This window comes from Aspergillus tubingensis, assembly GCF_013340325.1.
Source record: "Aspergillus tubingensis WU-2223L DNA, scaffold_6, whole genome shotgun sequence".
NCBI lineage: Eukaryota > Fungi > Ascomycota > Eurotiomycetes > Eurotiales > Aspergillaceae > Aspergillus > Aspergillus tubingensis.
In genome coordinates this window covers 3,586,009-3,607,093 of record NW_023336280.1, presented here as the reverse complement: position 1 = coordinate 3,607,093, position 21,085 = coordinate 3,586,009, and the positions used below count along the sequence as shown (strand labels likewise).

Genomic DNA, 21,085 nt, shown 5'->3' with positions numbered 1-21,085 from the left:
TAACATAACTGAATATATCTGAATTTATTTAATATATTAAGAAATTACTACTTCAAAGTATTAATTATATAGTAATCTTAAATTACTACTAATTTTATTTTATTTTTTTATTAAATTAATAATAGATTTTATCACAGGCCTGCCCTCTATTATTTAATATAAAAAAATTATTAATATTATTCTCATTATTATTAATTAAGTTTTAAAATGTTATTTTTTTTATTATTTTATTTATAATAACTAAATTAATAATTTAGTAATAAGTAATTAGGAATAAGTTATATTCTATTATATTTATTTATTAAAATCTTACTGATTAGTTATTTATTCTAGTTATTTATAAGATTTTTATATCTGAGCGGTTTTTTTTATTTTTTAAAACTAAATTAATAAATATAGATTAATTTTATATAATTATATATAATAATCAGGTTTAATATCTTTTTAAAAATAGTATACTTAATATTTTTATTCTAGTATTTTATATTTATTAATTCCACTTATTACTTAAGAATAGTAGTAAAATTATAAATATTATTAAGTATTTCTGTATTAATCTAGCTAATATTAATATTATATCTAGTATAATAAAGAGAATTAAATAATATTTATTATAAGATATATTTTTCTCTTCTTAGAATACTGGTAATATAATATTAAAATATAAGTATTATAATAACAGCTAATATTATAAAAAACTTTTTTAATAATATTAAAATTAGTATTAACAGTACAGAGATAATATATATAAAAAAAATATTAAATTTTAATAAATTATTTTTATAACATGCAAATCTTCTTCTTAGAAACTGTTTTAAAAAAATATATTAAAAAATCTAATATAAAATATATAATTTAAAAGTAAATAAAGTAAGAAATAAATATAGAAAAACACTTAATTACTAAGTAATTAGTATATAATAATAGAAATAATAAAAGATATATGAAATAATAATAAAAAGTAAATGAAATAATTTTAAGAGATTAAAAGAAAGATAACTACAGGATAAAAAAAAGAAAAAGAAGTAATATAAGAAATTTTATTATTTATATTATTTTATAATAGATTTATTTATACAAACATAATTAAATACTTATAAAATTATATAAAAGTAGTATATAACTTTAGTTATATTATATATTCTATAAATTCTTTATCTTTTATTATTAGATTTTTATTTTTCTGAATTAAAAATATATAAGATTATTTTTAATACCTGAGTTAGATAGCTCATCCCAGTAAAGAAGAGTGTTATTTATAATAGAATAATTTAATTATTAAGATTAGAATTATTAGAATAATATATTATAATAATTATAAAAGTTATAAGATTATTAATAATAATTCTACACTTCTCTGATATTTATAAAATGCTGATTTTTCTATAATAAATTACTGATTTTTTAAGAATCAGTCTATCTCGTGGATATAGACTACCTTTGTTATTATTAGATAAATATATAGTATTTAATGGCTGATTCCTTATCTAGTTGACAGGCTTTCTATTCTGACAAGTAGATCCTATCACACTAAACTAGAATATACTAGAATATTAAATATAGAAAAAAAGAAAAAAGTATAGGATAATATATATAAATAATAAAAGTAAATAAATAAGATAAAGTAAATAGAATAAATAAATAAGATTATGTGTAATTAATAAAGTAAATAAAAACTATATTATATATTATATCATGTGACTCAGTCATGTTGCTTGCCATCATAAAATCAACCCAATTTAATATTTTATTTATGTATATATAATACCATAAATCAGGATTAATTATTAATCTAGTATCTATATCTAGATATATTCAAATATTAAAATATATGAGAAAGCTCACACAACACTTCTATAGATCAATCCGACTCACAAACTTTTATATTCAAATATTCATAACTTTTTTGTTTTTCATATATACTATATGTCATATCTCAAGGTCTACAGGGCGGCTAATACTATAACATCTTATTGTCATCTTCTATCAATATTATCTTTATAACTATAACTATTGATAAATCGCAGGGGCTTTTCTGAAAGATGGAATAGTTCCACATAACAGATATATCCCAATTAATAGTGTGATTTAGATACTCCAACGAAACGAATAATAACCGGATAGCTTTCTAAAAGCAGAATATGAAAATTCGATATAGTATAGTAATCCGTCGCCGACCTTCAAAACACGACGGCCGTAGTAACGACTAACATATGACCAAGACGTACTCAGTGAACTACGCTAACTATACAGTATTTCATCTACCCGCTTGGATTTCATAGGTCAAGTCCGTGAGAATACATAGATATACGCGAACTTCTTCATCTCTTGTATATCATCCACCTGAACAACCTTCTCATCATTGAACATGACCCACGAAGTACCATTACTTCCTGGCACAGGCTTACGCACGATAGCGACATAGTGCCTGTTGACCGTTAGTTCAAACCCATCAAAGTGACAGACATACATACCCAGCATGCACGGATGAGCCTTTATGGCACACTATTGACTGTAATTGGTATTTCGCTGGCGTGGCATCAGAGTCTTGACATTTATCACTGGGTTCAGGGATGTCAGAGTCTGAGCTGAGGTCCATTGAATCCTCCGGATGGGTGAACACCCAATCAATTGCCCTGTTGAGATCCCCGTCCGTCGCTGCCAATGCCCTCCTGGCATGACTAGAATTTATGCCCATTTCAGTCAACTGCGCAACTTTAGCTGGGTCTTGCTGGCTCCCTGAGGTGCTGGTAACCATCTTATCGAGCGGCTCATCGATATCAGGGTCTTCCATGTGAGCAAAGAGCCAATTCATGGCAGCCTCAACATCCGAGTTGCCGGTCATATAGAGCGCCTTTTCGCACCTTGGGTTCGGAAAACCCATGGCAACAAGCTGCTCAATCGCGATTTCATTGGGCTTAAACGCATTTTCAGGTTCCTGGGTTTCAGGCAGAAGCTCCTCATTTGGATCAGGCCCGGAAGAGAGGTAAGTACCAAATTCTATAGGCTCCTCATCAACTTCTACCGGAATATTCAGCTTTGTAGGTACCCAATTGATCAGCTCGAACCTTCGCGCATTGATAACCAACTTCTGCGGTAGGGTCTTAAAAGAAGTTTTCTTACTGAACCCTTCCGTGGAACCGCAGGACGGGCAGCTGAATTCAACGACTTCTTCGGCCGTGAATACATCCAGACATTCTGCTAGCGTGACACTCTCATACTCGTTCATGGAGTCAGAAGCATCTGCATCGGGGAGTCGACGAGCGGGAACAGGGATTGAAATGTTATCCTGGGCGTCCGCCCTGTAACGAACCTTCTTGCACCGTAGACATTGGAGACGCTGCTGCACAGAGAAGCCGAATGAGGTGATTGGGTTATCTAAACCTTCGGGATGCTTGGACAAGCTGATCTGCTTGAAGAGGTGGAGCATAAATTCGAACGCATCCTGTTGTCTCATCGTCGAGAATTCTTCATGATTACGGCCGACGAGATGTTTGAACATAGCGGGTGCTAAACCCTTCTGATGAGGAACTTCAGCTGAATCAGGTGAAGACCTAACATCGCTATCGGGTCGGGAATATCTGCCAGAGAGGATGCCGTCGGCCAGCTTCCGCAGTTGGGTTTCAAGGTCCTCGGCTGGCCTCTGCGTGTGCGGCGGCTCGCTGTTGGGATGGTAATATCGTTTTTGGAACTCAGGCAAGGCGAAAAGACATTGGACAACACTTGAGAGATAACAGCTGTTTCCTAAGTTAGTCAAGCCAGTTAAACCTGGTCCAAACACAGGTGTAAGTTCATGGCCGTCCTCAGAAGTCATCGAAAATTCCCATCTCATATTATGCTCCACTTGCATTTCCATAAGGCTCTTCTCTGTCTTCTCACGGCTCGCTAGATTGATGCCCCAATTGGCAAGATGGGTAGCCAGGTTAGGATCGGTCCTTTCTTCATTGCATCTATAGCAATACACGTCAGCCGAACCATCTGCAGTGATAGAGCCCAGCTTCACTGCAACAGCATGCGACTCCTTGTCAGAATGCGCAAGTGCATGCGAGTTTCCTCCCACTCCGCCAAACTGACTGCGACCGCAGCCAAGGTTTCCGCATTCTAGACATAGCCAGAGGTTCTCTTTAAGGTTACACATGGAACACTGGACCAGCTCTGACGTGCAATTGTGAGCATTATAGTGAGGGTAATGTAAAAAGAGAGGAGCAACGCACCCTTTGATTCAATCTGTCTTGATGCTCCCTGTATGAGATTAATGGTGTGTTCGCAGGGGATGAACTCCTGCTCCCAGGCCTTGACTTCCTCTCTTTTGGAGAAGGTCATCGCTTTCATCACGCCATCAATTACAGCTGGCAGCCTACCCCTGGAAGCGTCGAGATCACTCTGACGGCAAGGATAACAGACAACACGTGTTTTCGTGTCATAGCGGTCCTCATCAGTTTCAGCTGCGATTGCAAGCTTCGAAATCTTCTGCGGTGGCTCATCTCGCTGTCATTGCATCTTGTCAATCACATGCAACCAAAAAAGTATAATTCAGACAAGTGATATTGGCACACACCTGGACCTTTTTACGTGATCTTCTGATGTTGAGCGCTAGAGGGTGACTGCAACGTTCATAGTGGAGAAATGCATGATTTCTATCACCAGCGCAACCTCCATTGAAGCATGTTAAACAAACATTAAGCCCATGTTCATCGTCCTGGATATTTTGTTAGGCGTCAAATTGATAGAAAAACAATGGGTACACACTATTGAGTCGAAACACTGTGTACAGTCCTCTCGATATACAACCTGCGACGTAGCCGGTTCCCTCAGTCCTGCGATGTAGATAATGGTTAGAAACCTGTATGAGCACTGTACTCCAGCTTTGGCTATAGTCGCAACTGACCTTCAGACGTGACATGGCTACAAGAAGCCATCATGAGGAGTGCTGAAAGCTAATGTAGAAGCCTGATACAACTTATTAAATGACAGCAATCAGTCCGAGTCCCACGATGCAATGACTTTCAGTAAGAGAGCATGCGTCCTCTCCATACATAAAAGTTATTGTATAAGCATAAGGCGGCAGGTGAAATTCTTCAATATCTGCTTTGTCGAGGCTTTGACTGTTAGGTATGTAGAAAGGTGGGGTAAAGTGGGAGAGATCTTCCACTAAGATACGTAGTGTATTGTGTAGACGGAGTACTGTGACGGGGTACCGGTTTTCATATGGATGTATGGTGTATTACGACATCTGCTCTGTACTACTAACCTTTGACCATTAAACACGTAATATTCGCATTCCAAAGTGGGGTGGGTGCTTAACGCGCTCCTGCCGCGTACTACCCCGGGTCGCGTCTCCATTTGTTGTTCATGCAAATGTCCTTCAGCAGTAGCAGGATTGTACCAGTACCACCAAGACCGCCACCTGCTGTTCATCATTCCAAGCTCTGAATTACACCACCCCGAGACATTGCTTGTATTTCTTTATTCTAAGTCTGTAGGACGGCACAAGGTTACCTTGAAACTATTTCAGATGTCTTCAGAAGCAGCATCTCAGGTCTCCGTTGGGGCACTCAGGTCAGTTTCCTGGAACTCCCTGTGCATTATCTCACTAATTCCCCTTAAGCGCTATCTTCGATGATACAAAGCCTCAAACGCGTGAGCCTATTGTTCAATGTGTCCAGATAAAGCAATTGCCATCTCAACAGAGCCACCCGGAACGCTACCGAGCGGTATTCAGTGACATTTCAAATTATGTGCAGACGATGCTTGCGACCCGTAAGTGTGCCATAACCCTGATGACTTGCCTAAGACACTGCCACTAACCTTGATCTTCCAGAATTGAACCCCATGGTGTCTAGTGCGCTATTACGGAAGGGATGTTTTGTTCGCCTGAAGTCGTTCCAAGCGAACTCCGTGAAAGGCAAAAAGTAAGTGACTACTGACGTCTTCACCACCAATGATATACCTTACATACGAGATAGGATCCTTATTATTCTCGACCTTGAAGTCTTGGAGGGATTGGGGGAGGCCGAGAAGATTGGCGAACCAAAACCACTCGAAAGTAAAACAGATGAAGACGACAAGCACCAACCCACTACAATCTCCAGCAACGGTTTCTATGGATCGAAGATGTCAGGCGCACAGGCCCAGTCAAATACCGGAGTGCAGTCAGCACGACCTGTTTTGGCCGCAGCGCATGCTACTATATATCCCATCGAAGCTATTTCACCATATTCTCACAAATGGACGATCAAAGCACGCTGTACGAGCAAGACAAATATCAAGACTTGGCACAATAGGAATACCGAAGGGAGGCTCTTCAGCGTCAATCTACTGGACGACAGTGGCGAAATACGAGCTACTGGATTCAACGACCAATGCGACATGCTGTATGACGTCTTCCAGGAGGGCGGTGTATACTATATCTCCAATTGCCGCGTGCAAATTGCCAAAAAACAGTTCACGAACTTGAACAACGATTATGAGCTGACTTTTGAAAGGGATACGGTGGTTGAAAAGGTTAGTCAGAGTGCTCGGTTCGCATTGAACTCTTAACTTACCATGTCGCATCAGGCAGAGGATCAGAGTGATGTTCCCCAGGTTCGATTCAATTTCACTTCTATCGGTGACCTCCAATCGGTAGAAAAAGATACTACGATCGATGTGATAGGCGTGCTGAAAGAGGACATGGGGGTTTCACAGATCACATCCAAAACTACAAACAAGCCCTATAACAAGCGCGAGCTGGTCATGGTTGACAATACCGGATTCTCTGTTCGCCTGACTATCTGGGGCACTACAGCTCAGAATTTCAACGCCTTGCCCGAGTCTGTAATAGCTTTCAAAGGCGTGAAGGTCTCTGACTTTGGCGGGCGTAGTCTGAGTTTGCTGAGCTCGGGTTCAATGGCGGTTGATCCTGACATTGAGGAAGCCCACAAGCTCAAAGGCTGGTATGACGCACAAGGCAGAGATGAGAATTTCTCTTCACATGCTTCCTTATTAGGCACAGCCTCATCAACGATGAAGTCGGACCAGTTCAAGACAATCGCCCAAATAAGAGAGGAGCAATTGGGTATGTCGGAGGAAGCGGTTTACTTTTCGCTGAAAGCAACAGTCATCTACATAAAGCAGGACAACATGTCCTTTGCTTATCCTGCTTGTCTCTCAGAAAATTGCAACAAGAAGGTGACCGAGCTTGATCCCGGCCAGTGGCGCTGTGAGCGCTGCGATAAGACTCACCCCCGACCAGATTACCGCTACATAATGCATGTTAATGTCAGCGACCATACCGGCCAACTTTGGCTAAGCTGCTTTGACGACGTGGGCAAATTGATGATGGACATGTCAGCCAATCAGTTAATGGAACTGTTCCAGACGGATGAGAAAGCAGCTGGCGACGCATTCCAGGATGCCAATTGCCGGACCTGGAATTTCCGATGCCGTGCCAAAATAGATCATTTCGGCGAACAACAACGGTAAGGCAATCCGTTCCATGGCTCAGATGGCACTGCTAATATTCACTCTACCAGTATACGGTATCAGGTATCCTCGGCCAACCCGATAAATTATTCCCACGAGGCTTCACGCCTTGCCGATCTTATTGAATCTTACAATGTATCTTGAATATGCTTTCAGCATGCTGAAGGCTTCTTGAGACTCCCCTTGCAAGCATTGTGCATCTTTATTTTTACAACACTCTGTTCAATGAAATTTTCAAAATTTGTGGCTTTGGGATTGCGTGACATCGGCTGCTGTCACTAAGATAGGATGCAAACCAGAAACGATGATGGATCTTGAAAGGTGCTACAAACTGAACAAAGAAAATATAAGCCAACGTTGATTCTGTGATACCACACTTGACTAGCATTAGCTGTCGCTTGGACTTACAAAAATAGCCACGCTGATTTGCACCCGCATAGACTTGCCAAAGAGTTCGAACAGTAGTGACTTCTGGCAGATAGCGGGAATTCTTCTAGGTATTTACATATGAAAGCAGGTGAGTCCAATGAACACAGATAGTATAGGCAATTTCAACAGATATAGTGCTGTTATCAATGTTTATAAACTCCTTACTGCTGTATGGTTCCATTTCCAGCAGTGTGTCCATACCTCCTTTAGGCCTTTATGATCGGTTCCTGAATCGACCTACACACATGTGACGCCCGGAGCACGCGAGTATGTGGGGTTTTGAAACCTGTTACATTCTCTTTGAGATTCCGAATATACATAGTAAACTGCTAAAGAGCATATGACAAATATCTGAACGCTATCAACTAGATCACGGTGAATTAGAATGGTAGATCAGCTTGTCGTGCAAGTAAGCAGTTAACCAACTGTTGGTCATGTAGTTAGTTAACAAGCAGTTAACCTAACTAACTACAACTTTGTCATTATGACTAATTGCCCTCCATTTGATGACAAATGATGACGCTGAATGCCGTACTGCATAACCGAGACAAATAACCACAGGGCAGAGTAAAAGCGATTTAGAAAAATTTGGAGTCAACCCATCTAAAGTGTCAAGCAAAGATGGTAGGCATCATGAGAGCCATTGGTGAGTTGCATTGCTCAGACTCTCGAGCGTGATATGCTAAGAACACCCAGGTATCCAAGGAGGCAAAGGAAGTGCCGATGCTTTGTTCGTTGACCAGATCCCAATACCGAAGCCCAGTCCTGGGCAGGCTTTGGTCAAGATCAAGGCATTCGGGCTGAACAGAATGGACTTGCTTCAACGCGAAGGAAAATATCCTCTTCCTCCGCAAGCTCCTAGCACCATGGGGGTCGAATTTTCCGGGGTGATAGAGGAACTTGGTGAGAATACAAGCAATGGCTTTCAAATCGGCGACAGTGTTTTTGGCCTAGCCTATGGCGGTACGTGGCATTCTTTTTGATAGAGTGTGTAAGTATTCATTACATTTTGTCAGGGGCCTATGCGGAATACATCGCCGTGTCGACCAAGATGTTGATACACAAACCCTCGGGGTTGACATGGGAGGAGGCTGCAGGAATACCAGAGGTATGCTTGACCTTCAACTCCTAGGGAACCAATTTGTAATAACCATGGCACCATCTCCTTAGACCTGGATAACTGCAAGCCAGGCGCTCTATCTGATTGGCGAATTCAGCGCTGGAAAGTCCGTTCTTTGGCATGCAGGGGCTTCATCCGTATCAATTTCCGGGATCCAACTTGCGAAGATCGACAAAGCATCTGCTGTCTATGTGACTGCAGGTTCGCAAGAAAAAATTGACTTCTGCGTACGTGAACTAGGGGCTACTGCTGGGTATAATTACAAGAGTCAAGACTGGGCCTCCGAGATACTGAAAGAAACGAATGGTCGTGGAGTCGACATTATCGTCGATTTTGTGGGCGCCGCACATTTTCAAGGTAATCTTGACGTGGCCGCACGGGATGCACGTATTGTCCAACTAGGACAGATGAGTGGTTCTGTCCTCCCTGCCAATACTGACATCAGTGGAATCCTGAGGAAGAGATTGAGGTTCGAAGGCAGCACTCTTCGCAGCAGGGATGAAGATTATCAGGGGAGACTACGTGATCTTCTGGTGGACCATGCTTTACCCAAATTCAACGACCAAACATTCAAGGTCTTTATCGAGAAAGTTTTCGCATTTGAAGAAATCGCGGATGCCCATAGGTTGCTGGAGAGCAATCAAACCAAGGGAAAGCTAATATGCACGATTAATTGAATGCAAACTAGCCCGGTTGAGAAGCCAACCACCGACTTAAGGTGGAAGCGGAGACGGTCGGCGTACATACAAATAAATCAACAACGAGATCACTACGAAGGCAGCCATGGTAGAGAACGCAGGTTTAGTATAGGCATAAAGTAGTGGCGGAACGTATCCCAATGGATGTACGCAAGTTTTGTAGATTCTTAAAGACGCCCTGATCCTGTGATTTTTCTTCTTTTCGAGTGCTGGTTTTTTCTGAGCCTCCTTGATTCGACGCTCTCTTTCAAGAATACTATACTATATCTATATACTACTCGGCTGCAAATACAACAACGACGGAGTAGGACTCCGTAGACTCGTCTACTGCATGTAGGACACAAAAGGCTAGATTGTTCCGCGGCGCAGACAGTAACTAACTGGATTAGGATTAAGGAGCGGGACGGAGCAGCACTAGGGCAAGAGTTTTAACCATATGGAGTACTTTATCCCGAATCAAAGTTTTGCTCCAGACAGGCAAGCCCAAAAAGAAAATAGCGAAATTAAAAAAAAAAAAAAAAATACATTAAAAGTATTCTAAGGGCAAAAAGAAGGCGCCCTTAAAGCATTCACTGTTATTTCTTCGAGACGCAGCCGATTTGCTTTACGATTATTTTTCTTTCTTTCTGTTACAAAATCTCTTACACATATTCTCCACTTTTGAACCTGAGAAAGTTCAAAGCAACAAAAACAACATGGCCAAGCGTGAACTCCAAGATAAGGGTAGCACGGAGCATAGGGCGAAAAAGAAGTCAAGAAACGAAAAGCACACAAAGAAGGCCGAGGACTCCAAGGCTGGTGCGCAGGCTTCTGAGACGCAGAACACTGACCTGAAAGAGCCTTCTCCGGCAGTCATAGAGAAATTCCTCGAAGAAAATTCCGTCAAGATCACGGATACCTTAGAGGGAGCAACGAAGCTTCATCCCATTACCTCTTTCTCTCACCTACCTACCTGCAACAGTGCACTGTACCGTCCTCTTGAGTCGTTCAGTTCCCCGACTGCTATCCAGTCAGCAACCTGGCCTTTCCTGTTTGCTGGCCGTGATGTAATCGGCATCGCTGAAACCGGGAGTGGTAAGACGCTCGGCTTCGGCTTGCCCTGCCTGAAAAACTTACAAGACTCGGCGAAGAAGGGAAAGCCTTATAAGCCGACAGCGGTGATGATTTCCCCAACGAGAGAACTTGCAATGCAAATACATGATCAGATCTCGAAGTTCGCAGAACTAGTGGATATCAAGGTAGCTTGTATCTTCGGGGGTGTGAATAAAGATGAGCAACGCCAGGCCTTGAAGACTGCTGCTATTGTCGTGGCGACACCAGGAAGATTGAAGGATCTTCAGAATGATGGCTCAGTCGATCTAGGAAAAGTCAAGTATCTTGTTCTGGATGAAGCGGATCGCATGCTGGATAAAGGTTTCGAACAGGACATCAAAGATATCATCCGCCCCATGCCGGTGTCAAAGCGTCAAACTGTTATGTTCACTGCGACCTGGCCCCCGGTCGTTAGGGACCTTGCTGCAACGTTCATGACTTCTCCTGTGACGGTCACAATTGGTGGAGAGCCTTCGGCTGATCCGCGCGCAAACACTAGAATCAAGCAAGTTGTTGAAGTGGTGAAGCCGCACGAAAAAGAACAGAGGCTTGTACAGTTATTGAACAAATACCAGAAGGGCCCATCCAGCTCGGATAAGATTCTGGTGTTCTGCTTGTATAAGAAGGAGGCTGTGCGTGTTGAGAGACTTCTTTGGAATAAAGGCTTCAAGGTTGCCGGAATACACGGAGATTTGGGCCAACAAGAACGGTTCAAAAGTTTGGATTCCTTTAAAAAAGGCGTCTCAACTGTTCTTGTCGCAACTGATGTGGCAGCTCGTGGCCTCGACATACCTTCAGTCAAGCTCGTCATCAACGTTACGTTCCCCCTCACCGTTGAGGATTACGTACATCGAATTGGCCGGTTAGTAAAGTACCTCGTCCCCGTATGTTGTGTCTTGCCGACTAATTGGCTCAAAGAACTGGCCGTGCTGGAGCTGAGGGCCATGCCATCACTCTATTTACTGAGGTTGATAAAGCTCAATCCGGAGCGTAAGTAGTCATTGTCTTGGAAGCATTCCGATCAATTTTTAACCGAGACTAACATGTTATAGTTTAATAAATGTTCTAAAAGCGGCTAATCAGGATGTACCCGAAGATCTTCTCAAATTCGGGGCAACGGTCAAAAAGAAGCAACATGACGCATATGGCGCTTTTTTCAAGGATGTCGACACCAATAAGACATCAACCAAGATCGTTTTTGACGATTGATGATGACTCATTCGCCTTTAGACTTTGGAGTTCGGGACGTTTTGCATTTCACCAGCTCGCGGGCTTTTGTGTAATATATGAACAAAGATTTTCTCTCGAGATAAGACCTATACACACCATTAGACTGTGGCTTGCATGTAAATAAAACGGTGAGACTTACACGAGAAGAATGTACATAGCTCCAAATATCAGTGCATCTCTCGTGCTATAGATATCAAGAGCATATAGACCCTTTGAGGTAAGAACTATAGACATCGTGACACTGGCGATACAGGTAAGCGGCCGTGGGCTAAATTCAGCAATAGCCATACCGCTTCCGTGTCGAGACATGAATTTCCGAATGAAGGAAAAGCTCCAGATGATGCGAACTGCCATGTTGACAATATTGGCATATACCATTCCGTGGGCACCGAGAGCGCCGACTTTCAAGAATAAGTACGCGGCAGATGCAAAGCATGCTGAAAACACCCCCATCCATACCGCTTGTCTGCGTAGTTCTGCCGAGTTTGCTGCCGATGAGACAAATGCTTCACTTATACCGTTGAAAGCTAGAAATGGTATATAGTAGCAATAAAGTGAAAGCAGGCTGCTGATCTTGGGTGAAGCCCAGATGCGCCCGCCTAACAGACGTAGCAATTGAGGTGCCAGAACTGGACCGAGGGGGAACCCCACAATAGCCATCAGACTATATGCATGGAGAACTTCTGTCAACTGAGTTTTAGCAGCATCGATGTTTTTCACACGTAGATGTCCGCTCCCGCCAGAGTTTAGCAGTGAAGAAAAGAGCGTTCGACTGCTTTCTTCAATGGGCTGAAAAAAGACGCGAGCTAGGAGACCCCCGTAATTAGAGGCTAGTGCGTATATGCCTTGGTCTTCTAAACTCGTCATTGTTGCCAGCATCATTGAATCACCCTGGGTGAGAAGATGTTTTATCATCGATTGAAAGAACACATTCGTGGATAGCCCTATCATCGGCCATGAGAACCTTCCCATGAAATACTCTGATCTGTCCCTGGACATTTGTATCAGATAGGATATTGTAAGTTTACTTTCCCATAACCTACCTTGACTTTATCTTTGTGGGAAGCATAGAAAACTTCTGCGTGTCTGTAATCCCCGACAGGGCTAGCATATAGCCGCAGATGAGAGTGGAAGAATAACAGAGATAACCAATTGAGAATGGGAGAACGCCAATGCTGTGGCCGGCTCTGGAAGCCCACGCACAGGCAAGGCAGGTTGTAAGGCTTTTTACAAAGGCTGCACTCATTTCAACCACTGCACGTTGTCTGTGTAGCATATATTGCTGCACTACAGTAAAGAAGGGCTCAGTGGAGAGCTCCATAAGGGATGCAATGGATGTGATTATCACGCTTGCGTAGTAGTAGGGTAACTCTGACACCTCTCTCGATGCTAGCTGTACATAAGATGCAGCAAATGCCAGAGCGAACAAGAACCCCAAGGCAAGGCTCAAGTAGGACATGTTCACTACTGACTGCGAGGCTATGGTTCGGGCTTCAGATACATCATTGCTCCTTTTGGGAGCTGCACCAGTGCTGTCCTTGTGGGAATACGTGGTGAGGGGCTTGAGTTGCAATGGCTGTCTTTGTATAGCCATCCTGATACTTTCCCTGGAGAAAAATAATATGGAGATGAAGTATAGCTCCAGTTGGGACGCAACACCCATTATGGCCGGAGGTAAGCTCCTCAAAACCAACTGATTGGCGGTGAAAGTGAAAATCCTCGAGGCCAGTTGAACGATAATCATCATCGTCGTCCCAGATGCTGATGATGCCAGCATTGCGCTGACATTCTCATCTACTGCTGACATGTAGACAGGATAAAGCCCGCGGGCATCAATGGCTCTCTTATCTAAGGATCTCTGTGTTTTCGTAAAGCTGGCCCTGCAGCCCGGACTTACAGCAGAGGAAATGAATCTCACTGGTCGACCCCCTGTCGAAAGAGGGAGAAAGGATAAAATAAGAATAAGCTCGGCGAAAGAAGTCCGAATATTGCTCAGCATTGGCAGGAAGTATATGGGTCCCGCCGAAAAGGCCACGTGCTTTCTGAGTACTAATTTGCGGTAGTTCCCGTTCCCGTGCTCTGGCGTTTATCTGCCAGTGTCTAAGCTCCTCAATTCGGTTTTATAGCACAGGCACAGTTCAACGGCAGCATTGGCTAAGTGTATACAACGAACCGTAATTATATGCGTTACGCTCACGATTAATCGTGTACCTTTTGTATTGTGAAACTCGGTGTTCTGAGATGCTTTTGAAGAACGTGTGTGCAGGTTTTCAGCACACGGGAAGAGTCGCATTATTACATTCTGGTAGTTACTTGCAACGCGCAGACCTCGTACTCAATCCGAAGTTGATAAAGGAAACAAATCCACGCGTTTTAACACCGAGCTACTGGTCATTGGGTTTTCTGCTTTAAGAAGGATTAGCTACATAAATTCACACTGCCTGCATCCAAGGAAGCGCCTCGGGAATTGGCTGTAGCGGCGGCTATTTTAGTTCATGTCAACACACCGTGCGAGGTAATTGGAGTTTGTTCCTTGTGTGTCTAATTGCACGTTCAGTCCATACGGAGCTTCAATAGTTCTATGTGAGAATTGCAGAGTTTGGAGTGAGCATGCCGCTACTACACTGGGCTCAGCAATGTCACGATAACCTTTTGAAACCTCAGGACTCGCTTGCAATGAAATTGCAGATGAGCCCACTGTAGACCCGGCCTTTAGAGCATACGATTGATGCCAATTTAGCAATCATACTCTCGAGATAACCAATTTGCTACCCTTTTCGCCATTATAGTTCACCACATCGGCCGACTAGTATGGAAATTTATGCTGAATACAGGGTTCCTAGCTGGTCATGTTTGAAAGAAGAGTTGTTCCGCCATGTACTATGTAGTAAATACACGATAACGGAGGAGCTGGACGAAGAAAAGCAGTTCAAAAAGTAGTACACAGCTACTACCGGAGAATAACCGCTAACCCGCAGCAAATGTGCTCACACCTGGTCGGATGGAAAGCCCATGTTGATATTATACATCGAAAATCCTTTTAGAATGGCGGAAGGAAAAACGGGTATCCTCCATTCTTCGTCTTGAACACACTCAGAAGGAAGCTGTACATACCAAGAAGTACGGAACCCCAGATGATCACAGCTACCTGCTGTGCCTTGTTGTCTGCGATACGGGGCACCTTCATTGCCAGGGCAATTGTTGCAAAAGACAGGACGGCATCTGACAACACGATTAGCGAATTGGCATCAGATCCACATATGAGATAAGACGTATGCATGTGATTGTGGGCAACATACAAATGGCAGCAACAATCTGCGTCTCCATGCCGAACTGGTTTGAAAATCCACCAGCGAAGTAACTAATACCCCCTCTACCGTCTCCGGCAACATATGGAACTTTGCGAATATGATTGAACATGTGGCCACTTGTGAATAAGAGGATGGCAATCAGGCTGAAAGCAGCCCACAAGTTCCGGTTGCGAACAATGGGAAGAACATAGGGTGACAAAACCGTGAAAAGCGTCACAGCACCCATCAAAATGGTTATGCCGGAGACAAGTCGCATGTAGTTGATCGGACGAACAAGTGGCGGCTTCGGGCCCTCTGGAAGCTGACGGTTCATCCATGTATATAGCTGTTCAGCAGAAATCGGGCTGTAGGTCGAAGTCAGTGATAATCAATCGACTAAAAGATTCAGTGTATAGTTACCCGCTGAAGTCGAATCGCAGAGGTGCGTCATCAATCTTGGCGAAGGGGCCAACGGTAGGAGGAAAGACCAGGAGGACAGGCGCAGTTTGGAGCATCAACTACTCAATGTCAGCTAAGATTATTAAACTGCTAGGCCATATATTTGCTAAATACCTTCTGAAAGGTGCCTTTTCCATCGGAAAAGTCAAGGGTCCCAAAGAGCATTTGAAGTCCATCGGGCTTGGAACCTTTGTTCCAGCTTCGTGCGATGAGCTCCCATTCAGGTTGAAACTCGCGACAGAGGATACACCCATAGCGAGCATCTGCGGCTGTCAAAAGCACTGCAACATGATAGTCGCGAGGCTTAGATGTTATGTCTTCGTACGACGAGTCGGTCAGTTCGATTGGAGCGGAGCGAGAGAGTGAACGATATCTCTCAAATTTGTCTGTGTCTGCGGCGCCGCAAGAAGCAGAAGTGACCATGCAGAGAAAAGACACAAGAAGGTTGAAGAGCTTCATTTTGGCATGACAATATAATCTTCAGTTCGTGCGGTGAAAAGGAGGCGGATCAGCAATCCGCGAAGAAATTGGCCATGTACGTAGACAGTTCATGGATGGATAGGCAGCGGAGCACTACATATCCGAGAAGCCTAGGATGATAGGTGTCCACAACGCGTACCGCTGAGCGGGTCGCTATGCGGGTACTCCATACTTCTTACTCCTTAGACGGTAGCTACAAAGTAGATAAGTACAGCTACTACTGTACGGAGTAAAGCAGGAGACAACTATTTAGATCCATATTGCCGGTCGGTCGGGTGGAACAAAGTCGCTGTTCGCTGTTCGCTGTTCGCTGTTCTTTAATTTACTGGAAGTCGAATTGAGAGCAAAAGCCGACCGATCTATCTATAATCATCCTATTCCTCAACAACCAAGTAGGGCGCCAATACAACATAATTACCCGATAGTAGTGTTGTGGATGGTTTAGTATGCCACAAGAGTGGATGAAAGTCTATACGTCAAGTATATTTGTCTCAGCAATACAGTAGATGACTATTAGAACATCCTGTGTTCACCAAACAATAGTCACTGATTTGTGGTACTGTGCCAGCCACTATCGATGATGAATGGCAGTAACACCGAGTCCCGCTCACTCTACCACTTCCGCGGGAGCGCTCCGGCATCCTTCCGCACGTCACTCATTTTTATTCCATCCAAGTTTGCCAATGTTGCAACCATGCTACTCGTTCCATCTGTGAAGTGTTCGCCTGCAACACAGGGCATTGGCCTACTTAGTTCTCAGATCCTGAAGCGATTTTCATCCTCAAAACGATGGCAAGCCCGTCAGCTCAAGGACCGTTTCACAAGGGAAGCAGCAGTGCAGGGCCTGAAAAGCCGCGCGGCTTTCAAGCTCCTTCAAGTACTCAACCAACATGACCCGCCATCCTATACATCCTGATAATTTCTTTGAATAGATAGACGAGAAATACCACATATTTGAGAGCGGACAAACGGTTGTTGATTTAGTATGATAGCCACAATCAAGATGCCTCAACTCAGGCCATGTTGATTGACAGTATGATCCATCCAATTTAGGGTTATGCTCCTGGCTCCTGGTCCCAAGTGCGTTAGGTGCAGAGTGAAGACTAAACCAATTGCACCTTGGCTAACACCACACCAGGTAGCAGTAGCTAGAACGCAACCACACGGCCGCGTCCTCGGCGTTGACATTATCCCGGCCCAGCCTCCTAAAGGAGTATCTACGATTCAAGGCAACTTCCTCGACCCGAATATCCAGGCCTATGTTCGAGAATTCGTGCGCGACGCCAATAGGGGTAGGCCATACCCTCCAAGTACGATCTTGGATGCCGATTACGATGACACGCAGCTCAAATCGGGGGAGAACGCGAGCTCTGATAAGCAAACAGATCCCAAGCAATGGGATTGCAAATACTCGGTAGATGTTGTTCTAAGCGATATGTCCGCTCCCTGGTTCCAAACGACAGGGTTTGGGAAAAGAAGTCTAAGTGATCCGTATAACAGGATGATGAATACAAGCGGCATTAGTTTCAAAGACCATGCAGGTAGTATGGTAAGTTGCTGAGCTTGCCCTATGCTTCGATGGTTTCCCTCAGCTGATGGATGATAGGATCTTTGCCACGCAGCTTTGCAGTTCAGCCAAGAAGTTCTCCGCACGGGAGGGCATTTAGTCTGCAAATTCTACCAAGGAGCCGAAGATAAGGCCCTAGAGGAACAGCTCAGGGAACTATTTCGGAAAGTCCATCGCCTTAAACCGGAATCGTCGCGCAATGTAAGCATTCACTCGCCTCGTCAAACACAGCAATAGACAGGCCTTCAGGGTTCTGAACATCTGCACAGGAATCCAAAGAATCTTTTTTCATTGGTCTCAGTCGAAAATAGTACCCTGAATAGGGGATCCTGCGGCAATTGATAAAACATGGTATGATGAGTTGCTGAAAACTCATTGCATTTGCAAACTAACATGCCCCCCCCCTCCTTAGCATCAAGCCGGGCTCAATTATATCTCCTCTGCTGATTCGGAGTCCTCATCCCATTCTACATCAGCAAGTGAAGCCTCTGCTGTAGCATGCACCTTGGGATAATGTCAGTAAATTTCTTGAATCCAAAAAAACAGGGAAATTTGGAGGTGGCTAGAGATCGCATAACATAGAACAAGGCAAAAAGGAAGGCGCAATGAAGATAATAGACTAACGAACCTCCTTAAGACCGCTCAGTTCTTCAACGTATCCAGGCTCATTCAAAGCCCTTAGGACGAAATTCCAACCGTCCTCTTTATAAGCGCGGGTGATGTTATCTGAACAAGCGCTGCAGTGTTTGTAGCTTCTGCCTGTGACTGGAATATTTTCAAATGTCGCAAGGAATCCCCTGACTTGATGTGGCACGAGCCCCAGTGGATGGTCTCCTCGATCATCACTGCGCGAGATCGGGGCCGGTGCTGCTGCACCCAGGGGATGTTGAAGAAGGGAAACAAGCAACTCTACCAGCAAAGCCGAAGCTATAGCCGCCACACCGGGCCGAGTAACGGTGCACTGCTGATCAAGTGTTTGATCTTTGACAGACTTTCCAACTCTTAGCATAGTGATCTATAGGCTGGAGTGGCTTTACTTACGTTCATCGGTGCAACGACATCGTTGCAAAAGTAGCACCCGAGTTCTGCTGATGGCTCTGTAATTGCTTTAATCCCATGCCGCATGACCACATACGAATCGAAACCGAGGGCCGCATTCATAACTATCTTGCCAGCCGCCTTCCCCATGACAGTTGGCAGCCAGCGTGCTTCGCGCGTATCCATTAGGAGAAAAATGACATCATGCTCTTCAACAAGTCTCTGGAGTACATCAAACTCCGCCCGAGACTTTTCAGCATCAATGACAGGATGTCCAACCATGGGTACAGAGAGGACATGGCCCGTAGAGTTGACTCCCGGGTAAATCTCCAACAGGGCCTGAGACGCTCGAAGAGCCTTCTTCACCCCGCCGTCTATACAATCGACAAAATTGTAAAGTGGTTGCCTCACTGGGTTAGAGAACGATACGGACCCATTATCCACGAAGGTGATTTTAGACACCCCCCAGCCCTATTCTCATTGTCAGATGCCGATACATAGACTCAGATCTCCTGCGGTTTCCATACCATCAAATTCCTCGCAACATAGCTCCCGAGGGTTCCTGCCCCCAATAGGAGGCACTTGGTGCGCTTGATCTTATCAAGGTCAAGATTAGGGCTGATACGCCATTTCATGAGTTTCAGATTTAGATCGACCGACTGGTCGGCTAGTCTGAGGATTGTATCAGTATATGATACAAAAGTCTCAATAAAAAAAGATGGTGTCCTACCTCTTAGGATCCAAGTACTCTGTGAGGTCGACGAAGCGACCTGTCAATTTACCGGCTGGATTACGCTCCCAGCCGGTCACCTTCGGCATGTCTTTGGTCGAACTTTGCGACTCTGCAGTAGCCGCTGCTTGCATGTCATCCGATTGCAGAGTCAACACTGTGCTTTTGTAATGACCGCGGCTGGGGTGCGGCTGCATGTCACGGTATCTCAGTACCTGGATCTTATTGAGTCCCCACCGTCGTTTTACAAGTACCAGAAGATTTCTCAGCATCCATCCGGGTGCATCCTCATAGTTTGAAGGATCAGCGAAACAGACGAAGCAGTCTTCAAATCTCGCATCTCTGAAAAAGCCATCCTCGTAGGCTAGGAGAGGAGCAACCCTCCACCGTGGGCCATCGTGATTTATTGATTCCGTAAACCCGTCGGTAACTTCTGAGTTGCTTTCGAACATTGTTCCATTTCTGGCACCATGGAGTCTCCTAGCCAAGAAAAACCCTCGCTGGCGGTCTTCTACACTGTAGCTCCACGTCTTGACCGTCTCCACGAGATTTGATAATTCAGCATCTTCTAGACCCCCAGCCGGTGACACCGCTCCTCTAGTTTGACAGGAGTTGAGATTTTCCTCGGTCCTCTCAAGAAGAGCCCAGGAAGGGCTCGAGTGCAGTGCCGGGAATGCGAACCAATAGTGAAATTTGTATTTCTTTAGATCCGCGTATGACAAAATGAAGAATGACGCAAGCAAAGAGGGGCACGAATAAATAGTGCCATCGCATATGGCATCCCAGACCTAGTATGTCTACAAGTCAGTATGATCCTGGTTGATTCATAAGTGTGTGCCTAACCGTTTTCGCGGACTGCTGGAGAATATGTGCCTTATCGATGTTTGTATACTCCTCAAGTGTATTGACATTCTTGATCAATCCTTCAGCTCGATAAAACCCAACCGGTGTTCTGGTAGCCAGGTGGCTTGTCAATATATATTATTGATCGTAAACACCCAGACCCGTAGTAGATCATAACTCACTCGTCTGTTGTCAGGGCATTCCCATGTATCTGCATTCGACAGGAGGCATTAGGGAGGTCTGTAGATCGAACCTCATAGAGACCTAGCACTTTACGGGCAGCATCGTCAAGCTTGTCGTGATTAATCTTAAGTGAGGATAAAGCCGTATAGAATGGGAACTCTATATCGGAAGCGAACGGAGTGTAGCGCATTGTTGAGCTCATCTCCTTTTGAAGTAGGGTATGACGTTGTTGCGTTCCTCGAGAATAGAGGAGCTATGTAAGTAGGACCATATTCCACGGTGCGTGAAATGATCTTAAGAGTGTGGCGGCCTTAGAACAGCGTCCGCACAATTACAGTGCTTTCGCTATATACTCGAAATATTGTAGGGGTGAGGGGACCTAAGCGTGTCTGCTGGGGAAGAGGGGGTGATCTATTTATCTGTGGTGGGGCAAGAAGTCACAGGGTATAGTCATTAGTAACT

At 44.1% G+C, this 21,085-nt stretch overlaps 7 protein-coding genes across 7 annotated transcripts; 4 read left to right on the top strand and 3 right to left on the bottom strand.

The window, feature by feature from the left end:
- Positions 1–5,515: 5,515 nt before the first annotated feature.
- Positions 5,516–7,608, top strand: AtWU_04961 (replication factor A subunit protein RFA1; the record flags this gene model as incomplete). The annotated part of the gene is made up of 6 exons (XM_035500072.1): positions 5,516–5,559; positions 5,609–5,760; positions 5,822–5,912; positions 5,967–6,504; positions 6,559–7,460; positions 7,515–7,608. 6 exons carry the CDS (start codon positions 5,516–5,518, stop codon positions 7,606–7,608), a joined length of 1,821 nt encoding a protein of 606 aa, XP_035355965.1.
- A 906-nt stretch (positions 7,609–8,514) lies between these two features.
- AtWU_04960 (NAD(P)H-quinone oxidoreductase) lies at positions 8,515–9,690 on the top strand (the record flags this gene model as incomplete). The annotated part of the gene is made up of 4 exons (XM_035500071.1): positions 8,515–8,539; positions 8,590–8,856; positions 8,910–9,001; positions 9,064–9,690. The coding sequence occupies 4 exons, from the start codon at positions 8,515–8,517 to the stop codon at positions 9,688–9,690; spliced, it is 1,011 nt and encodes a 336-aa protein (XP_035355964.1).
- A 716-nt stretch (positions 9,691–10,406) lies between these two features.
- dbp3 (RNA-dependent ATPase DBP3) lies at positions 10,407–12,012 on the top strand (the record flags this gene model as incomplete). Its single annotated transcript, XM_035500070.1, has 3 exons — positions 10,407–11,665; positions 11,722–11,793; positions 11,856–12,012. 3 exons carry the CDS (start codon positions 10,407–10,409, stop codon positions 12,010–12,012), a joined length of 1,488 nt encoding a protein of 495 aa, XP_035355963.1.
- Positions 12,013–12,019: 7 nt separating this feature from the next.
- AtWU_04958 (nuclear division Rft1 protein) lies at positions 12,020–13,810 on the bottom strand (the record flags this gene model as incomplete). Its single annotated transcript, XM_035500069.1, has 3 exons — positions 12,020–12,119; positions 12,173–13,024; positions 13,077–13,810. 3 exons carry the CDS (start codon positions 13,808–13,810, stop codon positions 12,020–12,022), a joined length of 1,686 nt encoding a protein of 561 aa, XP_035355962.1.
- A 1,263-nt stretch (positions 13,811–15,073) lies between these two features.
- AtWU_04957 (OST3/OST6 family protein) lies at positions 15,074–16,241 on the bottom strand (the record flags this gene model as incomplete). Its single annotated transcript, XM_035500068.1, has 4 exons — positions 15,074–15,255; positions 15,333–15,688; positions 15,744–15,841; positions 15,897–16,241. 4 exons carry the CDS (start codon positions 16,239–16,241, stop codon positions 15,074–15,076), a joined length of 981 nt encoding a protein of 326 aa, XP_035355961.1.
- Positions 16,242–16,842: 601 nt separating this feature from the next.
- AtWU_04956 (23S ribosomal RNA methyltransferase) lies at positions 16,843–18,066 on the top strand (the record flags this gene model as incomplete). The annotated part of the gene is made up of 4 exons (XM_035500067.1): positions 16,843–17,139; positions 17,195–17,245; positions 17,401–17,811; positions 17,869–18,066. The coding sequence occupies 4 exons, from the start codon at positions 16,843–16,845 to the stop codon at positions 18,064–18,066; spliced, it is 957 nt and encodes a 318-aa protein (XP_035355960.1).
- Positions 18,067–18,448: 382 nt separating this feature from the next.
- On the bottom strand, positions 18,449–20,813 carry AtWU_04955 (putative autophagy ubiquitin-activating enzyme ApgG; the record flags this gene model as incomplete). The annotated part of the gene is made up of 6 exons (XM_035500066.1): positions 18,449–18,820; positions 18,871–19,338; positions 19,395–19,539; positions 19,598–20,385; positions 20,441–20,549; positions 20,623–20,813. 6 exons carry the CDS (start codon positions 20,811–20,813, stop codon positions 18,449–18,451), a joined length of 2,073 nt encoding a protein of 690 aa, XP_035355959.1.
- Between the last annotated feature and the right edge of the window lie 272 nt (positions 20,814–21,085).